Source organism: Poecile atricapillus, chromosome 2 (assembly GCF_030490865.1).
Source record: "Poecile atricapillus isolate bPoeAtr1 chromosome 2, bPoeAtr1.hap1, whole genome shotgun sequence".
In the NCBI taxonomy this organism is placed as follows: domain Eukaryota; kingdom Metazoa; phylum Chordata; class Aves; order Passeriformes; family Paridae; genus Poecile; species Poecile atricapillus.
The window spans coordinates 998,622-1,026,621 of NC_081250.1; the positions used below are offsets into that span (position 1 = coordinate 998,622).

Consider the following 28,000-nt stretch of genomic DNA (forward strand, 5'->3'; position numbering starts at 1 on the left):
TCCACTGTCCCAGCCTGGCCTTGGGCACTCCAGGGATCCAGGGGCAGCCACAGCTGCTCTGGGAATTCCATCCCAGCCAGGAATTCCTTCCCAATATCCCATCCAAGCAGTGGGAGCCATTCCCTGTGTCCTGTCCCTCCAGGCTTTGCCCAAAGTCCCCCTCCAGCTTTTCAGTGTCTGAAGGCAGAAAACTGCTGCTCCCCACCATTCAAAATGCAAAATCACAACAATCCTGTCCTGGAACACTCAAACACAAAGGTGTCACCAATGATCCAACAAATTCCAGCGAGGTTCCTCAGTATCCCCCAATTCCAAGCAGGCCCAGAGCAGCTGCAGTCATTTCTGTCCTTTCTCCCCTGTTATAAATAACATTTTCCCTGGTCAGGAACCCTCCAGCCCCCAGCAGCAGCTCTGCAGCGCTGCCTCCACCTGGGCAAACCTCAGGCCAGGGCTCTCACACCCCCCAATCCTGCTGGGAGTCTTGGATTCTGTGCTCATCTAAACCACAGCGTTCTGCTGGGAAAAATCCATCAGGAGACTGGAAGTTATGCTGGACTTCATGGATTATAAAGAAACCCCAGCTTTGGAAAGCCAGGATGGTTTCCTGAAGCAGACACTGAGCTGGTGTTGGGTGTGACAGACCCAATTCCTGGTGTTTCAGAGCAGGAAACAGCTCAGGGAGATGCCAAGAGAAGGCAGAAGGTGAAGGCAGTGGTGAAAAACATCACCCATGGCAGTGACACCGCTGGAGCTGATTTATTTGGGTACAAATAAATGCCAATAAATCACTCAACTGTGAACTGGCAAACCTGTCCTTAGTGCTGGGAACAGCACAGCCACTTTTCCAGGGAAGATTTGGTTCCTGAGGAACTGAGGGAGCTGAGCAGGTCCTGGGGCTCAGCTCTGATCAGGACTAATCTGCAGCCAGCATCTCCTGGATGAAAATACCCGCCCTGGGCACGCCAGGGTTTGACCTGGAGCGCCTTCAGGGCAGTTTCTAAAAGGAAATGAAACTAAAATGAAACTAAAATGAAACTAAAATGAAACTAAAATGAAACTAAAATGAAACTAAATGTGCCATCACCAGATGGGCCTTAAGGTCCCTTCCAGTCAAACCATCCTGGGATTCTGTGATCACACCAACACCCACCTGTCTGCAAGCAAGAGAAGTTTTATGTACAATTCTACAAATTCTTTTCTATTAAAAGAACACAAGAGGAGCAGATCTTTAGCAAAAAATCCCACAATCCTGGGTGGGCAGAACCAAGGAAATCTGCTTTAAGTGGAGATACCATATAAATTATTTGGATGAGGTTGAACAATTCTTTACAGTATTCAGATTTAGATTTAACATCAGCTCCACCTTCCAGCCAGCACTGCCTGCTGGGAGAGTTATTTTTACTATAAATGATTGATTAACAGGGGAGAGGGAAAAATCCTCAGCACAGAAAGTCTGAAAGCTTTTCAGGAACATCTGAGCAATTTCTCTTTGGCTTCTCTTGCATTCTGAAAAATCCTCTAAACTGCACATACAGAAAACATTTTGTTGCTTTGTTTGCTTCCAGGAGAGGATAAATCCAGAGATTAAAAGACTAAAAATTACAAAGAGTAGAAAATATGTTTTTAAATTCTATGATATTCATGCCTGTGAGAGCTCTGCCAGCTCAGTTATCTCTTTATCAGCTCACCCAGACCTGTGGTTGTAAGGACAACAAACAAGCTTTTATAATAAAGATTGTGAGAGCAAAATTTTAAACCAAATGCTAAAAAAAACCAACAAAAACCCTTGGCAATCTGAATAAACCATCTGCAAAACACAACTCAGCCAGAACACTCGGAGCGCTCCCATCTCAGTGACCTTTCCATCACTGATGCTCAGCCCCTCTGGGGAAAACATGTCAATCCACTTCAGATGAGGTTTTAAATGTTTGTCTGATTTAAAGATCCCACAGAGCTGTGCTTTCAGACAGCCAAGCCAAATTTGGGTTCCCAGTTACCCAAAATATGAACTTTGTTGCTGATTTGTCTTGTAGTTAAACCTTGGTGTCAGGGCAGGCGTCAGCAATTCCCAAAAACTGGGATGTGGGAAGTGTCAGCAAACACCACCACCCCAAAAAACCTGGGACAGCAAAAGTATCAGCAAACCCCAAAAAACCTGGGACAGCAAAAGTATCAGCAAACCCCTCAAAGTGTGGCATGAAAGGTGCCATCAAACCCCAAAAAACCTGGGACACAAAAGATGTCAGCAATGCCCCGAAACTCTGTGAGGGGCAAACCCCCTCACCCTGAGAACTCTGTGACATGAAAGGTGTGCACAAATATGTAATTTTGGGGTTTTTTTCTGCTTCACATTTGCTGCCAACATCTCTTTACTCTCTTTACATGTTTCAGTTCCCAAGGTAACTGATGACCCTCCAAGGTTCAGGTACAAAATCAAGCCCAGGTGACCACGAGGGAGCCTCAGGGAACATCCCTGGGTGTCCTGTCCGACCTTGGCTGGAGCCAGGACCTCCCTGTGACCCCCTCAGGGCAGCCAGTGGTTCCCACCTGCCTGCCAGGAGCTCTGCTCAGCCTCCAAGGAACCAGGGCTGCGCTCCTGAGCTGCTGCCACCACCCCAGAGCTTCAAATCTGTCCCCTGAGCCAAGCCTGAGGAACCAGGGAACAACAGAGAGGATGGAAAGGGAAGAATCTCCCCATCCTCAACACCCCTGGATCCCTGGAAGTGTCCAAAGCCAGGCTGGATGGGGTTTGGAGCAGCCTGGGATGGTGGAAAGTGTCCCTGCCATGGCAGGGGTGGCTCTGGGTGGGTTTTGAGGTCCCTCCAGCGCAGCCCACGCTGGGATTCTGCGCTTCATGAAAAGGTGAGACACGTGAGGAACATCACAGAGGGGAGTCTGTACTGCCCAAACCTTGTTCCACAGCTTCCCAAACAGGAGACTGGAAACTGAAGCATCTTAGAGAAATAATTAGAGAAACCTGATGATTAGAGAACGCTAATTACACCCGGCAGTGGTGAGTGAGCGCTGGTTGCAGGGCGATGGCCGGAGCCAGCGAGAGCCGCCTGAGTGACCATGGGGTGTCACTCACACACCACAAAGGCAGAGGAGAAGAAATCCAGGGCTGTGTGAGCACAGCCCCCACAGGACTGCCCTGCCTGCCCCGAGTGTTTTGGGGTTCAGCTGAGGAGCTCACCCCTCTGCACAGCCCTGTTTTACCCTCCCTGACCACGGGACGGTTTCCATTTCACATCGCTCCTCCGAGGGGCAAACGAAAGGATGCAAAAAATTCCCTTGCAAATCTTTTGTCTTTATCCCCTGACACATTTTCCTCTCCTCTCGTTAATGGGGGCCACAGACAAAGCACAAACACCGTGGTGCCATCCAAAATCTGGGAAAAAAGCAGGTTTATTGCTGGCTGGGGCTGGCAAGGGGGACACAGGGATGTTGTTCCAGGCGGGAGAACAAAGATTAACTACTCTTCTCACAGATTTTAAATCCGGGAAGAGTGACCTCATACACCACAGCACTATTGAAACAACAAACCCCACAGAATACAACAAGCTGCTATTGACCCTTGGAATGGGAACGGCTCCATTCAAACGAGGGGTTTTGGGAAAGAGCTTCCAGAAAGCGACAGGGAAATTCCACTTTGAATTTCAGCACCGGGAAGAGCTTAACTCCATAAATCATTCCACCCATCATCACTCTTGTGCTCCCCTCAAACAGAAACAGCAAAAGGTGCCAGAAGCTTACGGGAAAAGCACAATCCACAGATTTTTTTTTGGCAGGGGCTGAAAGGTTTTAACTTTTGCTCTCACAATGCAGCTCATGACCAGGGGGTAGCTCAGCTCTGGGGAGGGGTGGCAGGAGGGCACGGCCGGGGACCGCTGGGGATGCCACGGGTTGGAAAATCCATCGCTCAAGTTTAGCATCCCAACGAGCCACTGACAGCTGACGCTGGATAATTCATTTTCCCCCTTTCCCCTCTATTTTTATCTGTGTGAAAACCCCTCCTTTGCTCTGCCTGCCGGTGTCTCCGGTGCCCCCTGCGCCCTCCCGGCGCTCCCGGGCTCCGAAGTCACCGGGCACTTCCCAGCTCCTGTCCGCTCCCTGCCCGGCGAGGTAGAAATTATTAACATACCATCACGTGCTAAATCTCCTTGCTTTGGAGAGGGAGAGCTCTGCACATTGCTGACCTCCATTTCTTTTCTTTCCAGAGGAGCCGCTTTGCCGGGCTCCGGCTCGGCGCCTTTGCTTTTGGGAGCATCGAGCCCCGGCGCTCCATCGCCGCCGTCCCTCTTGTCCCTCTTGTCCTGCTGCCGCTCTTTGTCCTGGCTGCCGAGCTCAGGGATCTGCTCCAGCTTGCTGTGGAACACGTTGGGGCTGCCCAGCTCTTTTTTCAGCGAGTTGCTGCCGTTGCACTCCTCGCGTTTCTTGGCCGCCGGTTCCTCGGGCGGCGGGGCCGGGGGCTGCGCCGAGGGGCCGGGGCTGCCCGGGGCTGCGGGGCCGGCGGCGGCCGCCGCTTCCTCCGTCAGCGACCTCTTCATCGGGGCGCTGGGCTTGCCGGCCGTGGGGCTGCGGCTCTGGGTCAGGCTGCTATTAGGAGAGAGCAGCCCAGTGGCGACGTCTTCTCTAAGCACCGGCTCAGGGTATTTATCGGCCAGGTTAAGGGTTAGGGGCACCGACAAGTGAGAGCACTCTGACATCGCACGCCTCATCGCCTTCCTCTGGTGGGCAGCCCTGGCCAGCAAACTGCCCTCAGAGCCCAGCTGCTCCTCCATCTCCTCCTCCAGCTCGGGGCTCTCGCTCAGCTCGCTGCTTTTCGACTCGTCCTGGGCCAGCTCCACCGTGGTGGTCGGAGGGGTCGCCTTGGCGGCGGCGCTGGGGGCAGAGAGCCCGCTCTGCCCGTAGCTGTCATTGACCACCCCGAGGACGCAATAACCGGGGGCTCCATCTTTCTTCACGGCCGATTCTTTGGACCCCGAGTCGTTGGGCAGGACAGGGTGGAAATTGGGGTTCCAGACACTGATCTCCTGCTCCTTCATGTATTTGCTGCCATCGCTCTCCGACACGGATAGATGGGGCAGCTTCGGCTCCGGCTGGCATTTGCTCTCCATGCCAGCCTTGCCCACGGCTTTCTCTTGGTCGGTGATGGCTTCATTTTTACCCAGCCCCGGACCGGTTTTCTCGGCTCCCGCCTGTCCCACGCGGAAATCGGTGGCTTTGGGGTTCCCGAAGCTCCCTTCTGCAGAAGGAAACGTCTCCGAAATCAAGGACCAGCTCTCAAGGTGACCTGCAGCCGCCTGGTATTTCTTCCCCGGCACCTCAATTTCTCTTTTGTCTTTCTGAGCTATTTTTAGCTCTTTGTCTAATTTTCCCTCGAAGAAGCACAGCTTGTCCTCATCCGTGAAACCGACGTTCTTAACCAGCCCATCCTTAATCGTTCCCCCCGTGTTCACGCTCAAGCCGATCTCGTTCAGCTTCCCCTCCGTCCTCTGCCACTCGAATTCGCTTTTCCCCAAGTCTTTGGTGGACTCCATGCGATGGAAGGCTGTGGGGAAGCTCTCGGGGCTCTTCCCCTTGCCCAGCGGGCTGTAGTCGTGCTGCTGCTCGGACAGGGACATCGCGCTGGCTCCGCTGGCTCCGCAGCCCGGGCTCGCTGCCGTGACGCCACGGCGTGCCCCCGGTTCCGTGACAAAACCTCGTCCTCCCCACCCCCTGCGCCGTCGCCTCCTCTTGCTGCAGCCAGCCGCTAGTTCAAAAGAAAGCGGCAGCTCGCATCCTTTTGTGGAGAATCCTCAGGAATTCGCGCGGGGAAGGCGAGCGCACGGCTCCGGGTTGAGGCTCCTTGGCTTTGGTCGGCTCAGGGTTTTGCTGTGAGCGGATTTTGGGGGGGGTCCCGACAGGTCTGGGGGGGATTTCAGCCTCTCCTTTCTGCTCTGCTGTGATCGATGCCTTTATTGGGATCAATTCCTGCTGATGAGGCGTTCCAGGAACGGGCAGGAGCCGAGCTCAGCGATTCCCCCCGCAAACAAAACCCAAGCACGGCACCCTCCCCCCAAAAGCACAGTGCAGAATGAGCTCTTTCAGCACAAGGGCTTTGTTTTCTCTGAATTTTAATATATTCTTTTGGAGTCAACAGTGATCACAAGTCCTGCTGTAATGAGGATTTCACAATTCCCGTAAGCAAGAGGACAAAGCTGAAAAGGATGGGATGGGATATGTTTGGAAAGCTCCTGGAGCCTCAAATACAGCAAAATTCATTTCAATTATATTTTTTCTTTCAACATGAACACATCTTACAGTATTATTAGCTGTTTTAAAGGTGCCACATATCTGTGTTTTGACACAGCTGCCTCTTGGGGTCCACAGAATCTCCCAGACAAGCCAAACCTGTGCCCCAGCTGACAAAAATATAAACTTTCATTGCTTGCTGTCCTGGTTGCAGGTGGATTTTTCTGTCACACTTCACTCATACTTTGTGTTGATCCATCCCAACCCTCCTCAACCACCTCTGATGTGCCCTCCTCAACCACCTTTTCCAGCTGGGAGCCTGGATTTGGACACCATTCCCCTGCTTAAACTGGGCTGGAGGTTGCTCAGAGGCTGCATTAACACCAAACTGCAGATTCAGCTTTTATTCTTAAGTGTCTGGTGCAGCTTAATCCTTGACTGAGGCAGATTCTGCTCTCTGAAGCAGGGTCACAACACACCAACCACCCTGGAGAAAATGTCCTCAGAGCTCATGGAAAAGGCCTCCCCTGCTCAAGTTGAACTGAGAGAAATGTATTTTTATACCCAGAGCTTGCAAGTTCCACTACGCCCCCTGAATTGAACCTGCTGTGAGAAATGCTACAATCCACACATTTATCTGCTTGTATTTAAGCTTGGGATTTAAGGCACTGCTATATTTAAAAACAATGACTAAGGAACTGTAAGTTATATGAATCTTTCCTGACATCCTCTAATTAACCAGAATAGTTCCACCCACAACCTTCACTTCTCAAAGAGCCTCAATGATTTTTTTTCTGCTTTAAAATATTCTGAGGTGTCTTGCTGTGGGAAATGGGCTCTCAGCTCACGGCTCGTGCTCTCCCTCCTCCCTGATGTGGGACTAATGTTTGCAAGCACTTGCTCACTCTGAAAGTACTGACTCTGCTCCCCAGTCTGGCAGGCCCTGAGTTCCTCTAACCCCATGGAATTCCTCTTATTCCTCCATTGCTCACTCAATCCAACCTGAGGATTTTTGTTACAGGAAATCTCAATCCATCACAGATCCCTTAAAGCTCCCCAGGAGCGAGGGCAGCCCTCTAAATCTCTCTGAAACCACCTAGAAGATTAATATTTGATTTTTATCTCTTTTTTTTAAAAAAGAAAGCAAACACCTACCATTTTTTAACAGAGGAGAAAACCCTCTTTGATTTTGGGGCTGGTACTTCAGAGCCCAGGGTGATGGAAGGGATTTACATCACAGGGAAGAAAAGGCTGATTCCAGGTCAGTGTACAGCCAGTCCCAGCCTCTGCTGCTGCTTTATTAAATAATATTTTCTAATGCAGGAAATGAACCACAGTCAATACCTGGGATGCTCGGAAGCAGGAGAATGCTTAGCTATGAAAAATCTCCACAGTCACCCAGTATTTAATCTCTCAGGACATTAATGGAGGTAATGCAGAGTTCATCCACTGAGAGCTTTCCAACAGCTTCCTCCTGCCCACTGCATGCTGCTCCCAGACCCCATCCCAGCTCCAGTGCCCTGGATAAAGATCTTTTACCCAGCCAATTTCATTTCATTTCCATTTATCAATGTTCTTCCAGCAAGCTGTGACCAGCAGCTCTCCCACCAGGGCTTTGCTCCCTGTTGGTCCTTTAGATTCTCATAAACCTTAAATTCTTAAAAACCTTTAAAATAGCTAAAATAAATAAATCAATTCTGAAGAATTAAAATGCAAACTGGACAATGAGGCAGAAAGGCTGGAAGGATGTTCTGAACACAGAGCTGGGCAGGTTTTGAGAGGTGGCTCAGGTAAGGGAGGGTCTCACTGGAGCAGAGCTGGGCTGGAAGGGGGAGTCAGATACCCTCAAAGGAGCCCAATCACTGCTTTTACCCTCAGTTCAACGTGGAGGAAGATGTTCTACTCTTCAGGTACCAGATCTGGAGTTTTCCCCTCCTCTGGGCTCTCCAGCACCTTTCAGGGCAGGCAGGAGCAGACATCACTACAAGATCCTGTAAATCAGGCCTTGGTCCAGCTCCCCCCACTGCCTGCAGCTCCCCACTCCCTCCCCGAGGTGAGAGCAGCCTGGTCTCCAGGAGAAAGGGTTTATATCCTGCCTGTTCACATCCTTACATCCCCACTCCCTCCCCGAGGTGAGAGCAGCCTGGTCTCCAGAGGAAAGGGTTTATCCTGCCTGTTCACATCCTTCCATCCCCATGAACTCCCCGAGGTGAGAGCAGCCTGGTCTCCAGGAGAAAGGGTTTATCCTGCCTGTTCACATCCCTACATCCCCATGAACTCCCCGAGGTGAGAGCAGCCTGGTCTCCAGAGGAAAGGGTTTATCCTGCCTGTTCACATCCCTACATCCTCAGGAATTCCCCGAGGTGAGAGCAGCCTGGTCTCCAGAGGAAAGGGTTTATCCTGCCTGTTCACATCCCTACATCCCCATGAACTCCCCGAGGTGAGAGCAGCCTGGTCTCCAGGAGGAAAGGGTTTATCCTGCCTGTTCACATCCCTACATCCCCATGAACTCCTGTCCTTCCCTGCAGGCAGAGATCAGCCTGTCCGTGCTGCTGACACACCCAGCACGGTCCCAGCTCCATCACCCAGCACCCCTGCAGCCACTCCCATCTCCTGGGATGCTCTGGCTGATCCTTTTCCAAGGACAGCCATTCCCAAGGGATGCCTGTGCCCTCCCTGGGCTGCTCCAGGTGGAACTGGGCTGTGCCAGTCCCCGCAGCGGGCGGAGATCGCTACATCCCACGTCAGCTCTGCTACCCAATCTGCAGCCTCCCAGCCTCAGCAGATGAATCAGCCTAGTGCTTCTATTTTTGCCTCACTCCCGAAGCTATTACTTATCCCTGCTAATGCTCTGGGTTTTTTTTTTTCCTTTGCTTTAATCTAACAGAATCGTTTCTGTGCAGCCTCTTGTGCTGGTTTCTAAGGCAACATCACTTCCCAGGATGATGAGCTCCTCCGTGCCAGCCTCGTTGGTGTGGTCTCTAATTAAGAGTTATTACCAAGAACAGCAATCAGAGGCACGAGGCAAGCTCTGGGTGTCCAGGAAATTGGGATTTCCACAGCCCCTGCCCCCTGTGCTCACACACACACAGATGGGCTGTGGAAGCAGCCTGACACCCCTGCTCAACTCACTTCACTTCTTCCCACAGGCTGCAAGAATCCAGGCTCAAGGATAAAACTGGGATATTTAGGATTCTGACCACCAGAACCTAAGCTGAGCATTGCAAAAGTGTGGAGCTGTCCAAACCTTAAACACAGCCTCGTGTTTTATAGGACGGGTCATTTACAGATCAAATCCTGCTTTGGAATTTACATCAAAAACCAGAGATCAGCCAAAACCAGAAATCAAACACGCTCAGAGTGCTTCCAACTCAATATTTGCTCATTGTGGGGGTATTTGATAGTGGAAACCGAGAAGAGGCAACACAAAATTCACCAAATGATGCACAAGCCACAGACATCAGCCAGGAAAAGATGCCTGGAATTCAGATTTCCCCAGAAAGTTAAACAGCATCACTGTCCAAATGTGGTCAGCAGCCTCAGCCTGGCACAATCTGCAGCCAGAAGTGGATTTGTTTCACTCCCAGCTTTTCTTGAAAATCAAGGATGAGCAGGAATATAAAATAAAGGAAGGAAATCAAGCACAGGAAGCCTGGCCAAGGGAGAGCTGGGCAGGGCTGCATCCAGCTGGAGAGAAACCAGGAACTGGGTAGGAAACAGGGCAGGAAAGCAGCTGGGAAAAAGCAGGGATCTGCTCTGGGATCCAGCTGGTCTGGGCAACCTGGGAAGAACAGAGAGCTGTGGGTGGGACAGGACAGGAGGGTGGCTTTAGATGGGATATTGGGAAGGAATTCCTGGCTGGGATGGAATTCCCAGAGCAGCTGGGGCTGCCCCTGGATCCCTGGCAGTGCCCAAGGCCAGGCTGGACGGGTTTGGAGCAGCCTGGGATGGTGGGAGGTGTCCCTGCCATGGCTGGGGTGGCTCTGGGTGAGGTTTGAGGTTCTTTCCAACACAAACCATTTGGGATTCTGCGTTCCTGTTGCACCAGAGTCCCCTGAGCACCCAACACTGCAGAGCTGCACCTCTGGAAAAACATCCTGTGAGCTCAGCTCAGCCTCCAGGCAGGGCCAGAAGCAGCACCTGCACTAAAGCTCCTGCTCAAGCTGTACCAGGCTGGCTCCAGGGCTGGGACCAAGGGCTCCTCACAAAGCCCTGGAACACTCACAGACCTGAGGGGCTCAGCTCCCCCACACACCCCTCTGGGACAATTAGCAGGTCTTTAATTAATGAACAGGCTGCAATATGACGTCACTGAGCGTTTCCAAAGCTGCTCTGTCATTACCAGCTCCTGCACCACGATTTGTGCTGATGATCTCAGGATGACTGGCTGCACCTACACATCCTCCAGCCCCTGGCCCGATTAACACAACGTTAATTAGCTGATGAATTCCTGTCAGACAAACCCAATTACAGTCTGGGGTCCCACAGGAGAACTACAAACCTGATATTATTTTACTGTGCAAAAGCTAGACCCACTTCAAATAATGGTAACCGGGCAGGAAAAGAAAATATTTACAGCAAGAGCTTCACTGTGGCTGCAAAAGCAAAGCAAATCCTCTCATTAGACAGGGATGGGCATTTCTTGCCTTTAAATGTATTTGATTTGCACACAAAGTGTTGAGAAATCTGACTGTGGCAGGCTGGCACGGGCTGGGGACAGGAGGCAGCCACAGGGATGGGGATGGATGGAAGGAAAGAGGGATCCAGGAATGAGATGAGCGCTCCAAGAGACCCCCCCAGCCCCCATTTGGGGCAGTAATTCAGGAGCAGACTGAGTTGTGCAATGAGCACTGGGATCCTGGGCTGAACAGCTTATGCAAATCAAAATCCATAAGAGGATACAGCCCCCAAACACTGAAACAAATTAATTTCTTTTTTTTTTTTAAATCCACTATTCTTCAAGGACAGATTGAAGAAAAAATATATCTTTTGCAAGTTTCCCTCGGAAATAGAGCTTGAGGAGTGGAGGGGGATGTCAGCAGCAGATCAGAATCCAACAGCCCAATTTCATTTCCCATCATTTCCCCCTCAACCATCCCCAGCACCCAGCCAAGGCACCTCCTTGGAAATAGAGGATTTAGGACCCACACTGTCATCTCTAATTCCCAAACTGAGTTTTAATTCACACAAAGGTTTGGTCCCATTGTAAAGGCTGATAATGCCTGTCGTGTTTCTGTTATCAGCTCAGCTGCCTCCTGACATTAAAAAGTATAAAATAATTTTCCAGGAGGCTCTGGGGCAGTTCTTCCAATGGCAACGACAACAATGAGAACCTCAAATAAACCCAAAAGAGGGATAAGGGAATTAAATTCAAGAATTGCATGATCAGCCTTATAGCCAATGTTCCTTAAGCTGCACAGTCAAAAATAGAAAAAAAAAAATAAAATTACAGAAGTGTGCAAGGCCTAATTTCCAGGAGATGGATCCAGCTTCCGTCAGAGAGAGGAATCTGAAGCATCACAGTTGCCATGACTCCCGAGGGAGCTGGATCACAACACTGGGACCTATTTTAGCAGCACAGACAGGAGCTGATGTTTTTAGGGAAGCATCCTGTTATCCTGGAACACACAGTGTAGGACATGGGAGCCTGCCTAAAGAGATTTCACCACTGAACTTTAACAGGAGATCCTCCAAAATGCCTCAGTTGGGAGTAAATCACAGCCTGCCCACCAGGGGAAAGAAACAAAGATGGAAAGGGACAAGGGATGGAGGGACAGGACACAGGGAATGGCTCCCAGTGCTTGGATGGGATATTGGGAAGGAATTCCTGGCTGGGATGGAATTCCCAGAGCAGCTGGGGCTGCCCCTGGATCCCTGGCAGTGCCCAAGGCCAGGCTGGATGGGGTTTGGAGCAGCCTGGGATGGTGGGAGGTGTCCCTGCCATGGCTGGGGTGGCTCTGGATGATCCTGAAGGTCCCTCCTAACCCAACCCAACCCATTCCAGGATCCTGTGAGGGTACCAGGTGTGGAGTGGGAACCTCCCAGTCCTGCCTGACAGTCACAGGTGAGGTGTTGGCCAAGGTGTGGCAAGGGCTAAAGGTTCCAAAGCCCTGAGCGTGCCACTGCCACACGACAGGAGCACAAACAGGCACATGGAGGGGATGAAAGAAATGTCACCCAGCAACATCAATGAAATGAAAAATGACATGGATGAAATGAAAGATGCCACCCAGACCCTGTGACAGCTGGACTTCCACAGCCAGCTCCCAGATCCCTGCAACCACCAGCCCTGGAAACAGTCAGAAAACGTGTGGAGGTGGCACTGGGGAACGTGGTGGCCTGGGCAGTGCTGGGGTTAAAGGCTGGACTTTTCCAAGCTGAACAATTCCCTGATTCTGTGAGCACAGTCAGGGATCTCAGCACCTTTCCCTTCACGGAGCTCTGGGCACTTCCACACCACTGGTGCCAGCTGAGGGATGCAGCCAGGCCTCGTGGGGGTTTGCAGCTCGTGGAGCAGATGTTCCATGCAGGGCCAGGCATGGGGAAAATGGAGACAACAGCCTCACTCATGGATCTGCATCTCTGGGAATGGGCTGCTCAGGGAGGCTTGGAGAGTCCAGCCCTGGAGGGGCCCAAGGAAGGGCTGGATGTGGCACTCAGGGCTCTGGTGGGGATTGGGCACAGAATTCCAACCCTAATGATCCTGGGATTCTGGATCTGTGGGAACACGGCACCAAGAGCTCCAAAACAACTCAGCCATGGAACTGTGGCAGCTCCTGAGCTGGGAGTGACCCACAGGGATCACTGATCCAGCTCCTGGCCCTGCACCCCAACAATCCCAGGGCATCCCTGAGGGATGTCCTGGAGCTCTGGCAGGGCTGGAGCTGGGCAGTGCCTCACACCCTCTGGGGGAATTCAGAGCTGGACCTTCTGAGCCCCTCTGAGAAACCTCAACAAAGCAAACTCTTCAAAGTGCTGACTCTACAAAGTGCTGAAAGGAGGAAAGCAGTGGAAGGTTACCAAAGCCCTGAGTAAACTCACACCAGGACAACTTCCAGGTGCAAAGTTTGTGCCAATTTACTCCAGGCTGCAGTGCTACTCTGAGCCAGAGCTCCTCCAATCCGTGCAAGATGTTCAGGAGGAGCTTTTCTTTCCAAAACTCCTGGCAGACAATGGAAAGGCTTTGAAGAAATGTTGGTTTTGTAAAAGATGCTGCCTTCAGCTTTCCCTTTGTTTTGTTGCATCATGCAGCAAAGAGCATCACTTCTGCAGGCACAGGTTCATGCAGAGAACACCATTTCCACTAAAATAGAACTACACCAGGTTATGCAACACTCATTAAAATTACAAAACCTCTCAAAAACCCCAGCAGCATGTTAAGGCACTCTGGAGCTCGGGGTCTGGTGAGTTAGTGGCTGCATCATGCAAACTGGCAGCAAGAAACTCTGCAGGAACAGCAACAAACTTTCATGGCTGATGACAAGGCAAAAATGGAGAGCACCTGAGGGCAGGGAAAAACTTCCCGGCCCATCTCGGCAGAGTGGGGTTCACAGAGATGCCAACTCTTTCTGGGGAAGCTTCAGAATGAGCACAAGTACAAGAATATTTGTAATTTCATCTCTAGCCGTAGTTTAAAATTTCTAAGAACTGGGTTCAGTTCTATGGGATGAATTCCAGCTCATTTCCTATGAGCACAGGGACCTTGTTCCCTGGAGAAGAGCCAGGGTGCCCAGCCCTGGATGCTGACCAGCCCATCCAAAGTCTCCTGACAGGGATAAAGTCCCAAAATTTACATCAGCCCCACCATTGTTTTGTTAGAGCTGCTTTGGAAAAGGTTCTGATTCTAGAAAGAAACACATTTTGTGGATGAAGTGGCTCAAGGAGGCTCAAGCCAAAGCAGCTGCAGGAGGAGAAGGGGATGCAGTTGAGGTGGGATAAAGCCAGAGCCTGCCAAAACAGGGACACAACATTCCCTGCCCTGGCATCCTGCATCCCTGAGCAGCCTCAGGAGGCAGAATCCAAGGCAGCTCCACCTCCAGGACTGCAAATTCCCCCAAACACTGCCCAGGATTTGCAGAACTCGCTCCGAACAAACCAAACCCCAACGTGGAGCTCTGGAACCAGCACCATCAGCCAGGCAAGCATCCCCAGAGCCCCTGAGAGCAGCACACACCCCTCATGCCACAGCAGGATGAGGCTCAAGGCCAGGCAGGGACACAGTTCTGTCCCTGGCCACTCACACACCTCTGTCCTGCCGCGCCTGCCGGGGACCAGCTCTGGCCAGCGCTGGCCTGGCCACCAGGGCTGGCACCCCCCGGGCCTTGGTGGGTCTCATGTAGCCCTTGAGCTGCTCTGCTGCCTTCAATCTCTCTTTCTTTGCCTCTTTCACTGCTTTCTGTTCACATTCTTCTGTTTCTTTACTTGGGGCTTGAGATTCCTTCTCTTTAGTTATTCCTTGAGATTCCTTCTCTTTGGTTATGTCTTGAGGTTCCTTCTCTTTAGTTATTCCTTGAGATTCCTTCTCTTTAGTTATTTCTTGAGGTTCCTTCTCTTTGGTTATGTCTTGAGGTTCCTTCTCTTTGGTTATATCTTGAGGTTCCTTTTCTTTAGTTATGTCCTGACACTCCTTCTCTTTAGTTATTCCTTGAGATTCCTTCTCTTTGGTTATGTCTTGAGGTTCCTTTTCTTTAGTTATTCCTTGAGATTCCTTCTCTTTAGTTATTCCTTGAGATTCCTTTTCTTTAGTTATTCCTTGAGATTCCTTTTCTTTAGTTATTTCTTGAGATTCCTTTTCTTTAGTTAATTCTTGAGGTTTCTTTTCTCTAGTTGTGTCCTGAGATTCCTTTTCTTTAGTTACTTCTTGAGGTTCCTTCTCTTTGGTTATGTCTTGAGATTTTTTCTCTTTAGTTAATTCTTGAGGTTTCTTTTCTTTAGTTGTGTCCTGAGACTCCTTTTCTTTAGCTGTATCTTGAGTTTCTTTATTTGTGTCTCGAGAATCCTTTTCTTTGGTTTTGTCTTGAGGTTTCTCCAGCTCAGACTCTGGCACCAGAGTGTCCTTCAGGAGAAGCTCTCCTCCACGAGGAGCATCCTTCATGAGAGCCTCAGCAGCAGGAGCAGGGCCCTCCTCTGCAGGCTGCCAGGGCCCTTTTCTGCTCTCTTTGGGCTGTTTCTGGGTGGTTTGGGCAGATGTCCCACGAGGGCCAGCACCCTGAGGCTCAGTGCCCCGGTGTTGGGGTGAGCTCTGCTCGCTCCTTGTGTCCCCTCCAGCTTTCCTGTCCATCCCAGCTCCTGGCACAGCCTGGGACATGGCTGGAGGAGATGGGGAAATGATCCCAGTGCTGGGAGGGGTCTCTGCAGATGGGGAAATGATCCCAGTGCTGGGAGGGGTCTCTGCAGGTGGGGAAATGATCCCAGTGCTGGGAGGGGTCTCTGCAGGGGCTGGGGAAATGATCCCAGTGCTGGGAGGGGTCTCTGCAGATGGGGAACTGATCCCAGTGCTGGGAGGGGTCCCTGCAGGGGCTGGGGGAAGGCTCCCAGTGCCCCTCTCTGCTCTGGGGGTCTCTGCTCCCCCTGTGCCCCCCACGGCTGCTCCTTCCTCCGAGGGAGCCCTGGCACTGCTGGGCTTCTCATCAGAAGGTTTTGTTTCTTTATCATCCACCTTTGCCTCGGGGGAAAGGTCACTTTTGTCCTTGGGCTGGCCTCTGTGTGACACCTCAGCCTCTCTGCTTTTGCCACCTCTCTGTGACACGTCTTGGGCAGGTTCTTTGTGTCCCAGGCTGAGGGGCTGCTCATGGCACCTCTGCATCTCCTTCTCAGCACCAGCTCCAGGCTCCTTGCTGCTGTTCTCTGCTTCCAGAGGAAGAGGAGGAGGAGGAGGAAGGCCCCCAGCCCCTGCAGCCCCTTCCCTCTGCTTTGGGAGGTCACAGGGAGCATCACCCCCAGCACCACTTGCTGTGCTCTGAGCCACGGATTTCAAGTCACTTCTTTTATTATTCCAGAGTCTTTGAGGGCCAGTGGGAAAGTTTTTAATGTTTCTGTTTTCATCTACAAAATCTGTGTCTTCCATCCCACATCCCAGCCCAGATCCCAGGGGAGGCTGTGCTTCACTCCTCTCTGGATTTGCCTCTAGAGGAACATGCCTGGAAGCATTTTTAGCCTTTTTACTGCTTCCATCATAACCCCTCTTTTTAGATCTCTCAGTGACTGGGGCCAGGCTGGGATCTGACACTGCTGGATGCTCTGGGACAGAATTTTTATTCCTGCTGCAAGGACTGGCACCTCCTGCCTCAGGTTTGTCCCTGATCTCCAGGCCAGGAGGAGGGAACATCCCTGCTCCTGCTTTATGCTCCAGCAGAAAAGGCTGCTGTGGCTCAGGCTCCCCCTTTCTGTGTTCCTCCTCATCACCTGGGTGTGATTTCCCTGGCTCCAGGGGCAAAGCAGGAGTCTCTACCTTGGCAGGATCAGGCAGGTGACCTGCTGGAGTCCTGGAATTCTCTTTGCCTTTCTCAGCCTGAGTTTGCTGGCTGTGTCCCACTGCAGGGACATTGCCTGGCTGCAGCTCAGGTCTGTGCTCAGCCTTTTTGCCTTTCCCATCTCTGCTTTTACTCTTGGCCTTGTCCATCCCCAGTTCCCTGCTGGGACTGTGCATCCCTGCCCTGTGTTCTGGGAGAGGATGGGATTTCTCTGCTTCCTTCCCTCTATTCATGGGCCAAGTTTCTTTAACACTGCCAATTTCTGCCTCTGAAATCTCTGGTTTCTGGCCTGAAAGATTTGGCAGCTCAGAGAAGCTCCCACTGCCACTCTGGATTTTGGGCTTCCCCAGCTCCTCCGCCAACCTCTCTCTTTGCAAACCAGATCCCTTCTCCTTCTCCAGGCTCGTTTCCTTCCTGTTCCCAGGCTCCTGCTGCTGGCTGCTGTCCCCCCCAGCACCGGGGACAGCTGCCTGCCCCCAGGGGCTGTGCTCAGCCTCCTTCCTCCTCCCATCACTGCTCCTTTTCCTGCCTTTCTCTGCCAGCCCTGCGCCACCTCCGGCCTCTCTGCCTTTCCCAACCAAATCCACCTCTTCTGTCAGGCTCGTGGTGGCAGCCAGAGCAGGAATTTTGGCTTCCTCTTTGCTCTTCTCCAGCAGCAAAGTTTGGTCTAAAGCTCTCAAATCAGCTGTTCCAGGTTTCCCAACATTTTCTTTCGGTTTCTCCGGTCTCAGCTCAATTGATCTTTGTGTTTTAGCTGCGTTTTCCTGCAAGCCCCCAGCAGGGACAGAGCCCCCTGCTCTGCCCTCATCACTGCCCTCCCTCACCTTACCAGCCACCTCAGGAAAACTCCCTGCATCCATTTTACTCTCAAGGAAAGGCTGCTGGAAAAAGCTCCTTTCCCCTTTTTTGCTCCTTCCATCGCTGCCTCTTTTTTTGGGCTTGTCTGTAGCGCTGGCTGCTGGGTGTCCTCTGGCAGGAACCCCCTGACCATTTTCAGGATAAACTGCTTCCTTCCCATCCTCACCTGTCCTCCCTCCCTCAGTGAATTTGCCTCCATCCTCTGCCAGCACCATCTGCTCCGAGAAGCTTTTTATTCTTTTGCCTTTCCCTTCGCTGCGCTTTTTTTTAGGCCTGTCCACCCCGTGTGTGGAGCTGGGATCTTTCCCAGCCCTCTGCTCTGGAGCAGGGGATCCTTTCCCTGGGTTTGGATCTGGGGAATCTGCCCCACCCCAGCCCCCTGCCCCACCAGGGGAGGGATGTTTGGGAGCATCAGGGACACCCTCAGCCCTTCTGCCCTGCACAGCTGGAACCTCCCCAAGCTTTGCTGAAAGCGAAGCTGGAACAGGAGCTCCAGGAGCATCTCTTGGGGTCTTCAGCCCTCCCTCTGACCCTGTTTCACTTCCTCCAGCTGCCTTTGGCTCTGCAGGGAGCTTGTCCTCCAGGTGAGGCTGTTTGAGGTGTTCCTTTCCAACCCCGTTGCTTTTTTCCCTGTTTTTCTTGGCTGCTGTTTCCAGGGAAAGCTGATGCACAGAGCCACTGGGTGCTTCCTGCCCTGGAGATGAGGTTTTAGGCTCTTTATTTTTATGGGAAAGGGGCAATTCCAAAGGTTTGGTCTGTAAGGGAGTTCCTGCTTTGCTCTCATGTACTGTCAAGTCAGCTCCTCTTGACTCCTTGTGCTCCCTCCTTTCACTTTTACCGGGGAAATCTCTCTCCGTGGGCTCGCTGGGTCCTGAAACTGGAGCAGATTCCTCCACCTCAGTCTTGCCCCTCTGCTCCGAGGGAACCTCTCTGCTCTTGCCTTTACACTCCAGGATCCAGCTGTCACCTCTCCTTCCCTCTGTTTTCGCTTCCTGCCGGGCTCTGGCATCCAGCAGAGCGGATTTTGGGGGCTGCTGTCCCGGGGCTGGCACTGGGAAGGCGTTTTGCTCATCCAGGATATGACTCCCAGTTGTTATTTTAGCATCTTTTGGCACATCCAGAGCTCTGCTCCCTGAGGATGTTCCCTCAGGCTCTGGATTCTGCCATTCCAGCCCAAAGGGAGCATTCCTGGCAGCTCTGGATCCTGCTCCATTCTCTTCCCACAACTCCATCCCTCTTGGCAGCTGGTTTCTCCTTTGTTTGGGTTTCTTTTTCTTTTTCTTCACCACGGCACCTTCCAAATCCCAGCTTTCCTGGGAGGGATCTCTGCAGCTCTCCACAGGCTCCTTGGGGACACTGGTGGCCTTTTTGTGAGGAACCCTAAAGCGAGGGGATGTTCCAGCACCACAGCCAAGCTCCACTGTGGAACAGGGATCTGCTCTGGGCTCAGGACTCTTCTGCTGTGGGAGACCTACAGGATGCTCCTCTGGCACATCTGTGAGAGGCACTGGGGCAGGTTTTGCTCTGCCAAACCCGCGGTCCCTGGATTTGGGAGCTTGCCTGACTTGTGCAGTGGGAAGACCTGGAATACAGGAAGCCTGCTCAAACATCAAGGCCGCTATTTGCTGGATAAAAGAAATAATAAATATATTCTGGGTGGGACTGCAGCCCTCTCAAACAGGCCATACAGGCAGATGTGCAGATTTCCCAGCACTGGAATCACACCAGAGCCACCCTGAGAGGCCCAGGGCAGGTATTTACCCCAACACCTGTGCAATCCACCCCAAATCCACACACCAGTGCTCCTTAAACACGAGTCTGACACAGGCTCTTACCCCACCAAAAAACACCATGCCACTGCTTTTTAAAAATGCATTAAGGATCCATTTTGTCTCAGCAAGACAAGATCAGAGAGAGCCTTTTTATATCTCTGGCTGGCATCCTTCCAGAGTGGGAAAACAGAAGTTTAGTGGGAAGATGGGAAGAGAGATGGGGGCAGGAGAGCCAAGATTCCCCAGCAGCAGGGAGGAAGCAGTGGGAGGCAGAGCCTCTGGCCCAAGGTCACCTGCTGTGTGTCCCTGGGGATCCCTCAGCTGAGCTTGAGCACAGGAGCACTCGTTTGTCACTTAGCCCTGGCCCACAAATCCTCCTCCACACCAAGGGTGAGCAGCACCAGCTCCTCTGGAGGCTGGCTCAGTGGAGCAGCAGAAAATCCCATCTTCCTCTGGCAATTACACAGACTGGGAAGGAGATCCTCACTGGGAATATCCTCCTGAGAATTAGCGATCCTTTTCCATACCAAAATCAAAGTTGGTGCTGATGGCAGAGAATGAGGAGCTCTGCAATCCCCCAGCACAGCTGTGAGCCAGCCCCAGTGAAAAAGCACTCAGAGCACACAGATTTGGGCTTTTAGTTGGAATATGGAGGGAAAAGAGCCTTGGAGAGGGCAGGGATGCGAGGGAAGGGTGAGCCCAGCACCAGGAACGCTGAGAGCCACACCAAGACATTCCTGCTTGCCCAGGTGGCCCCAGAGCCAGGAGCAGAGGGTGAAGAGTTCCCAGAGGAGCTTTCCATGAGGAAATGGAGTGATTTTTTTTTGTATTATCATTTATATCCTACCTGTGGGCTCCTGCAGGGTTTTCCCTTCCTGAGGTTCTGCGTGTTGGACGTGGTTGTGCTCAGCCTCCTCCTTTCGTGCCTCACCATCCTCAGCAGGAGCAGATTTTTCTGGAAGGTCTTTATTTTCTAATGCTCCTTTTGCTTCAGCTGGAACATGAAAGACAGGAACAGAAAGCTTCAGGTCTCAGGAGTACAGGCAGCCTGTAGCTGAACCCCAGCCCTTGCAGAGGGGTCAATTCTGTGCTCAACAGGAATGGAGTTTATGAGGCAAGGCTGGCTCATCTCCTCACAATCCCATTCCAGCAGCAATTTTCTATTCTGCACATGCTAAGATGGGGGTAGAACACCAAGCAGGGGCTGTTTCAGGGCTTAAGCACAGGGTGAGGGTTTGTTTGGGTTTTTTCCTCTTTGTAATCAACCCAATTCAGACGATCCCAGCTTCCTGCTGGGAATTCAAATCCAGAACGAGCTCCATTATCAGCCTGGAGTCCCTGGCTAATCCTGATCATCTTGTATTCATCTGTACCTTACAATACATCCACACAGCCACCACAACATTCCTCACTGCATAATTAGAGCCAGCTTTAATTTGTGAGCCATAATTACATGGGAGAGCAGTTCTCCCCGTAATTAATTTTATTTCAATTTTAAATGGAAAGCAAAACGACGACAGACATTGGTCCAACAACTGTGCACGAGGAAGAAAAGGACAAGTTGTGTGAATGGCAAACACACTAAAATCCTGCTGGAGACTGAGTTTGGTGTCTGTGCTCTGTCTGTGTGGGGCAGAGCTCTGCTCTGGCTCCTTTTCCCACCTGCTGCCTCCGGCTGGTGGCTGCTTTTCCCGGGAAGGTGCTCGTCCAGAGGGCTTGGAGGGGGTTTTCTGTCCTTCATCTTCTCTGACTGATCCACACAAACTTCTGGGACTTTGGGTTCTGCTTCCACCTTTGCTGGTGCTTCTGCAAATGAAAGGTAAAGAGCAAAAATTTTTAAAATTCGGATCAGATTAAATAAGATAAAAATTACTCCCTCACTTAATTTTTTATTTTCTGCAAGGGTTTCCTCACTTTCAAAACCTGATTTTTAGGATCTTTCTACCTTCCTGCATTGTCCTGCACTTCCTCTTTCATTCACCCACCTGGATCTCTCAGTCATTACATTCTAGTGAGGTTTTTTTGTTGAAACTTCTCTCCTGAAATTTATCCTCGTTGTTAAACTAAAGAGTGTTAGAAGATAAGAAAAAAAATCTCACTCCAACCCCATCCACAACCAATCTGCTGCCTCTGCCCAGGACTATTTGCTGTGTTTTAGTAATATAAATATAAAATAAATATAAATATAAATATAAATATAATATAAATATAAATATAAATATAAATATAAATATAAATATAAATATAAAATAAATATAAATATTATTAATAATAATATAAAATAATATAAAATATAGATATAGATATAGAGATATAGAGATATAGATATAGAATAAATACGAATATGAATATGAATATGAATATGAATATAAATATAAATAATATAAATATAAATAATAATATAAATATAAATATCATTTTGGAGAGCAGTTTTTCTCTCCAGAGGGGTGGTGACCCTGGAGAAATCCACGTAGCACAGCAAACCTTGCACATGGAAAACCAAACACGCCCTTCCCAGCACTTCAACACCTACAGCCATCCCAAAGAAAGGTCCTAAAATTATCAACTAAGCCTTTTAGCCTTTTCAGAAATTGTTTTCAAGCAGCTCTGTTTGTCAGCTCTGTGTCCTGCAGGATTTGGGAGATTTTGGTGAGAGCTGAGGGTGGTGGTGACACAAAGCCAAGCACCAGCAGGGACGAGCCAACACCTCTCTGTGGCTGTCCTTGGAGCACTCAGCACCGCTAAGAATGGCCAATGAAAATCAAAACATCATTAAAAACCTTTAGTTTTATGTTTTACAAGTGAGGAATCCCCATGAAGGGTTTTCTGTGCATCCTCAGAGCAGAGCTGAGCTCTCCTCAAGGAGCCAAATCAACGCTGGGCTCCATGACCCCAGGGGCCTTTTCCAACTGGGATTGTGGGATTTGGGAACACTCACTCACCTGCAGGAGACTTGTCCTGCTGAAGGGCAGCCTCAGCAGCCCCTGCAGGGCCAGGCTGAGCCTCCACTGACACATTCTCAGTGTCCACAGCAGGGACAGGCTTGGCTGGAGCTGCAGGAGCAAACCCAGAATCCAGGCTGTGCTGATGGTTGGCTTCTGCTGCTGGGGCAAACTCTGCATCTGCTGCCAGGCCAAGCTCAGGGCCCACGGTGTGCTGAGCTTTGATATCTGCTGCTGGAGCAAAATCCATGGCATGGTGAGGTTCCACATCTGCTGCTGGGGCAAAATCCATGGCATGGTGAGGTTCCACATCTGCTGCTGGGGCAAATCCCAAATCCATGTCATGGTGAGGTTCCACATCTGCTGATGGAGCAAATCCCAAATCCATGGCGTGGTGAGGTTCCACATCTGCTGCTGGAGCAAATCCCAAATCCATGGCGTGGTGAGGTTCTACACCTGCTGCTGGAGCAAATCCCAAATCCATGGTCTGATGGGACTCCACACCTGCTGCTGGAGCAAATCCCAAATCTGTGGCTTGGTGAGGTTCCATACCTGCTGCTGGAGCAAATCCCAAGTCCATGGCATGGTGGGACTCCACACCTGCTGCTGGGGCAAACCCCAGTTCCAGGCCATGGTGGGATCCAGCATCTGCTGCCGGGGTGGAGATGTCATTGACGCCTTTGGGAGGGTTGGCTTCAGGTGCAGGAGAAAAGCCCAAATCCGTGGCCTGGAAAGGGTTGGCAGCTGCTGCAGGAGCTGCAGCCCCTGGAGCTGGGGGAGGTTTGGTGTCTGCAGCAGGGACAGCTCCAGCTTTCTCTGCGGGGAGCGACGCGGCGTCGGCGGCAGGAACAGAGGCTGCACCTGCCCGGGAACACCAGGGATCAGGGAAAAGCACCATGGAAACCCCTGACCTGCTGCTTTATGCCTGGGGAACACACAGGCCTCGCTCCCTCTTGGCTTCCAGCACCTCTTCCTCCCCCTGCCAGCATTGCACCCCGGTCTTTATCCGCTCCTGGACGCATCCAAGAGCTTTTCCTGCCACAGCCCCACATTCCCTGCACATCCCAACTGCAGTGGGGCTCCCATCTGCAGCCAAGGATGGATGGATGGATGGATGGATGGATGGATGATGGATGGATGACGGATGATGGATGATGGATGATGGATGATGGATGGATGATGGATGGATGATGGATGATGGATGATGGATGGATGATGGATGGATGGATGATGGATGGATGGATGATGGATGGATGGATGGATGGATGATGGATGGATGGATGATGGATGATGGATGGATGGATGGATGGATGGATGGATGGATGGATGATGGATGGATGGATGATGGATGATGGATGGATGATGGATGGATGGATGATGGATGATGGATGGATGATGGATGATGGATGGATGGATGGATGGATGGATGATGGATGGATGATGGATGGATGGATGGATGGATGGATGGATGATGGATGGATGATGGATGATGGATGGATGGATGGATGGATGATGGATGGATGGATGGATGGATGATGGATGGATGATGGATGATGGATGGATGATGGATGATGGATGATGGATGGATGATGGATGGATGATGGATGGATGGATGGATGGATGGATGGATGGATGGATGATGGATGATGGATGATGGATGGATGGATGGATGGATGGATGATGGATGATGGATGGATGATGGATGGATGGATGGATGGATGGATGGATGGATGGATGATGGATGGATGATGGATGGATGATGGATGGATGATGGATGATGGATGGATGGATGGATGGATGGATGGATGGATGGATGGATGATGGATGGATGATGGATGGATGGATGATGGATGGATGATGGATGGATGGATGATGGATGGATGATGGATGGATGGATGGATGGATGGATGATGGATGGATGGATGGATGGATGATGGATGGATGATGGATGATGGATGGATGGATGGATGGATGGATGGATGATGGATGGATGATGGATGGATGATGGATGGATGATGGATGGATGGATGGATGGATGATGGATGGATGGATGGATGATGGATGGATGGATGATGGATGGATGATGGATGGATGGATGGATGATGGATGATGGATGGATGGATGATGGATGGATGATGGATGGATGGATGATGGATGATGGATGGATGGATGATGGTTGGATGATGGATGGATGGATGGATGGATGATGGATGGATGGATGGATGGATGATGGATGGATGGATGGATGGATGATGGATGGATGGATGATGGATGGATGATGGATGATGGATGGATGATGGATGATGGATGGATGATGGATGGATGGATGGATGGATGGATGGATGGATGGATGGATGGATGATGGATGGATGGATGGATGGATGATGGATGGATGATGGATGGATGATGGATGATGGATGATGGTGGATGGATGGATGGATGGATGGATGGATGGATGATGGATGGATGGATGGATGATGGATGGATGATGGATGGATGGATGATGGATGGATGATGGATGGATGATGGATGGATGATGGATGGATGGATGATGGATGATGGATGGATGGATGATGGATGGATGGATGGATGATGGATGGATGATGGATGGATGGATGGATGGATGGATGGATGGATGGATGGATGATGGATGGATGATGGATGGATGATGGATGATGGATGGATGATGGATGGATGGATGGATGATGGATGGATGGATGGATGATGGATGGATGGATGGATGGATGGATGGATGGATGGATGGATGATGGATGGATGGATGGATGATGGATGGATGGATGATGGATGGATGGATGATGGATGGATGGATGGATGGATGATGGATGGATGATGGATGGATGATGGATGATGGATGGATGATGGATGGATGGATGGATGGATGGATGGATGGATGATGGATGGATGGATGATGGATGGATGGATGGATGGATGATGGATGGATGGATGGATGGATGGATGATGGATGGATGGATGATGGATGATGGATGGATGGATGGATGATGGATGGATGATGGATGGATGGATGGATGGATGGATGGATGATGGATGGATGATGGATGGATGGATGATGGATGGATGGATGATGGATGGATGATGGATGATGGATGGATGATGGATGGATGATGGATGGATGGATGGATGGATGGATGGATGATGGATGGATGATGGATGGATGATGGATGGATGGATGATGGATGGATGGATGATGGATGGATGATGGATGATGGATGGATGATGGATGGATGGATGGATGGATGATGGATGATGGATGGATGATGGATGATGGATGGATGGATGGATGGATGGATGATGGATGGATGGATGGATGATGGATGGATGATGGACGGATGGATGATGGATGATGGATGGATGATGGATGGATGGATGGATGATGGATGATGGATGGATGATGGATGGATGATGGATGATGGATGGATGATGGATGGATGATGGATGGATGGATGGATGGATGATGGATGATGGATGATGGATGATGGATGGATGGATGATGGATGGATGGATGGATGGATGGATGATGGATGGATGATGGATGGATGGATGATGGATGATGGATGGATGATGGATGGATGGATGGATGGATGGATGGATGGATGGATGGATGATGGATGGATGATGGATGGATGGATGGATGATGGATGATGGATGATGGATGATGGATGATGGATGGATGATGGATGATGGATGGATGGATGGATGGATGGATGGATGGATGGATGGATGGATGGATGGATGGATGGATGGATTCTGCTCCCAACCTCCCTGATGCCACACAGCTGGCACAGGGCCAGAGCTGCTGGATCCTCTGCCAGGAGCACATTCCAGCAGGGCCCAGACAGGAGCCACAGCGAGAGGATTGTGCAGAGTGCTGGGATGGTTTGAGCTGGGGGGCTCCTTAAAGATGTCCCAGCTCCAGTTCCACTCCCTTCTCCTGGGCAGGGACATCTCCCACTATTCCAGGCTGCTCCAACCTGGCCTGGGACACTTCCAAGGGATGGGGCAGCTTCCCTGGGAAAGCTTCCCTGCTTTTCCCTCTGCTGCAGGACACACAGAATGTGGAATCACCTGTGAGAGCCCAGCGGCTTTTCCAAGAGCAGGAAGTCCTGACACACTCCAAAGCTACACACTTCATCCTAAACACGATTTGTGCTCCTGCTGGGGGTTTGGTTTGTGCTCCTGACACAAAATCCTGCCACAAATCCCACATTCCCTCTATTCCCTCAAACTGGCCTCGTTCATTTTTCACACAGTATCTCCTAACACTGAGCTGGTAGCTCCAAACCAACATTTGTCACTTCAGAGCACAATCAAACCTCTGCATTTAAGCTCCTCTTTGCCTAAAATCCCCTCAAAGGAGGTTTTTCAGTCAGCTTTTGTTTAATGTTTCAGCTGTCCAGAGGGAAGCTTTTCCAAATGATCAGTGCCAGAAGCACTGGATCTTTCTTCTGCAGCTCATCTCGACAGCCCCAAGCTCTGCCCACCCTCTGTGTCCTGCAGCTCAGTGCCCTCAACATCTCCCATCTATTGCTGATCACCAAAAAAATAACATTTCTACTGATTTTTTGAGTCACATCTAAAAATATCCTCCCCAACCAATGGAAAATGTATGAAATCTAAATTAGATACTTAAACTGAAGTCAGAAAGAAACAGAAAAATGGAAAAAGTCCCTTTTAAAATGGTACATTAAGGATCCATTTAGATATAACAAATATTTTAGTGAACCAAACCAAAAGGATCCATCATGCACCAACCCTCACTTGGGTTTGACTTTGTTGTGGGGTTTTTAAGTGATATCATGATTTTCTCTAAAAGAAAATGCAAAGATTTTGATTTTGCACACGAATAAGACTGTAAATAAATAGATATTAAAAACAGTATGGATGTTCCCTGGATAATGATGGAAATGAGTGGGATAAAGAATTGGGAAACTGGACAACAACTGGCACTGGGAGTATAAATATGTTACATATATATATATATATAAAAATATATATATATAATAGTATAAATATGTTTTATATATATATTATAGTATAAATTTGTTATATATATTATAGTATAAATATGTTATATATATATATTGTAGTATAAATATGTTTTATATATATATTATAGTATAAATATGTTACATATATATATATATATTTATACTGGGAGTATAAATATGTTAAAATGGTGTTTTTCCAAGAAAATCTTTTAAAAGGAGAGGTTTAAAGGTATTTGTGAATAGATCTGTGCTGGGGAAGTGATCTGGTGACCTCAGAGGGCTTTTCCAACCTGAACCATTCCCTCACTGTGCCACAACCACGTCCTCAGGATTGTCCTGCAGATAAAATTTGGAGGTGGCTGGGAACCATGGGCTGGGACACAAGTGAGCAGATTTGCTGCTTCCCCCTGGGGTGTCCCCACAGCTGCAGGATCTGTTCACCCCCTTCCCCAGGAGAGGCAATCCCAGGTTTTCCAGGGATGCAGGGATTGATTTACCTGGCGTGGAGCCCTTTGGTCCATCGGTGGCTGCAGCCTCTCCTGGGAATGCTGAGGCTGCAGCAGGAACATTCCCAGGGGCTGCTGCTGCCGTGGGGCTCTCGGGCAGGCTCGTCCTGATGGCCTCTGTGGCTGAGGGGGGCACTGCAACAGGAACAGCTGGAATGAACATCTGGAGAGGCTGGGATGTGGGGGACA

The 28,000-nt window shown here is 50.4% G+C and overlaps 1 protein-coding gene across 8 annotated transcripts in view; it reads right to left on the reverse strand.

The window, feature by feature from the left end:
- MAP4 (microtubule associated protein 4) overlaps window positions 1–28,000 on the reverse strand; it is a 145,785-nt gene that overhangs the window by 31,743 nt on the left and 86,042 nt on the right. For 6 of the 8 annotated variants that reach the window (XM_058831469.1, XM_058831473.1, XM_058831472.1 and 3 more), the window contains exons 9-13: window positions 27,803–27,946; window positions 22,279–23,139; window positions 20,999–21,142; window positions 20,184–20,330; window positions 14,479–19,146 (exon numbers count right to left, since the gene is read on the reverse strand). In XM_058831469.1, the coding sequence (XP_058687452.1) occupies window positions 14,479–19,146; window positions 20,184–20,330; window positions 20,999–21,142; window positions 22,279–23,139; window positions 27,803–27,946 (5,964 nt within the window). The remainder of the gene's footprint in view (window positions 1–14,478; window positions 19,147–20,183; window positions 20,331–20,998; window positions 21,143–22,278; window positions 23,140–27,802; window positions 27,947–28,000) is intronic. The other 2 variants (XM_058831475.1, XM_058831474.1) reach the window with 1 other exon arrangement.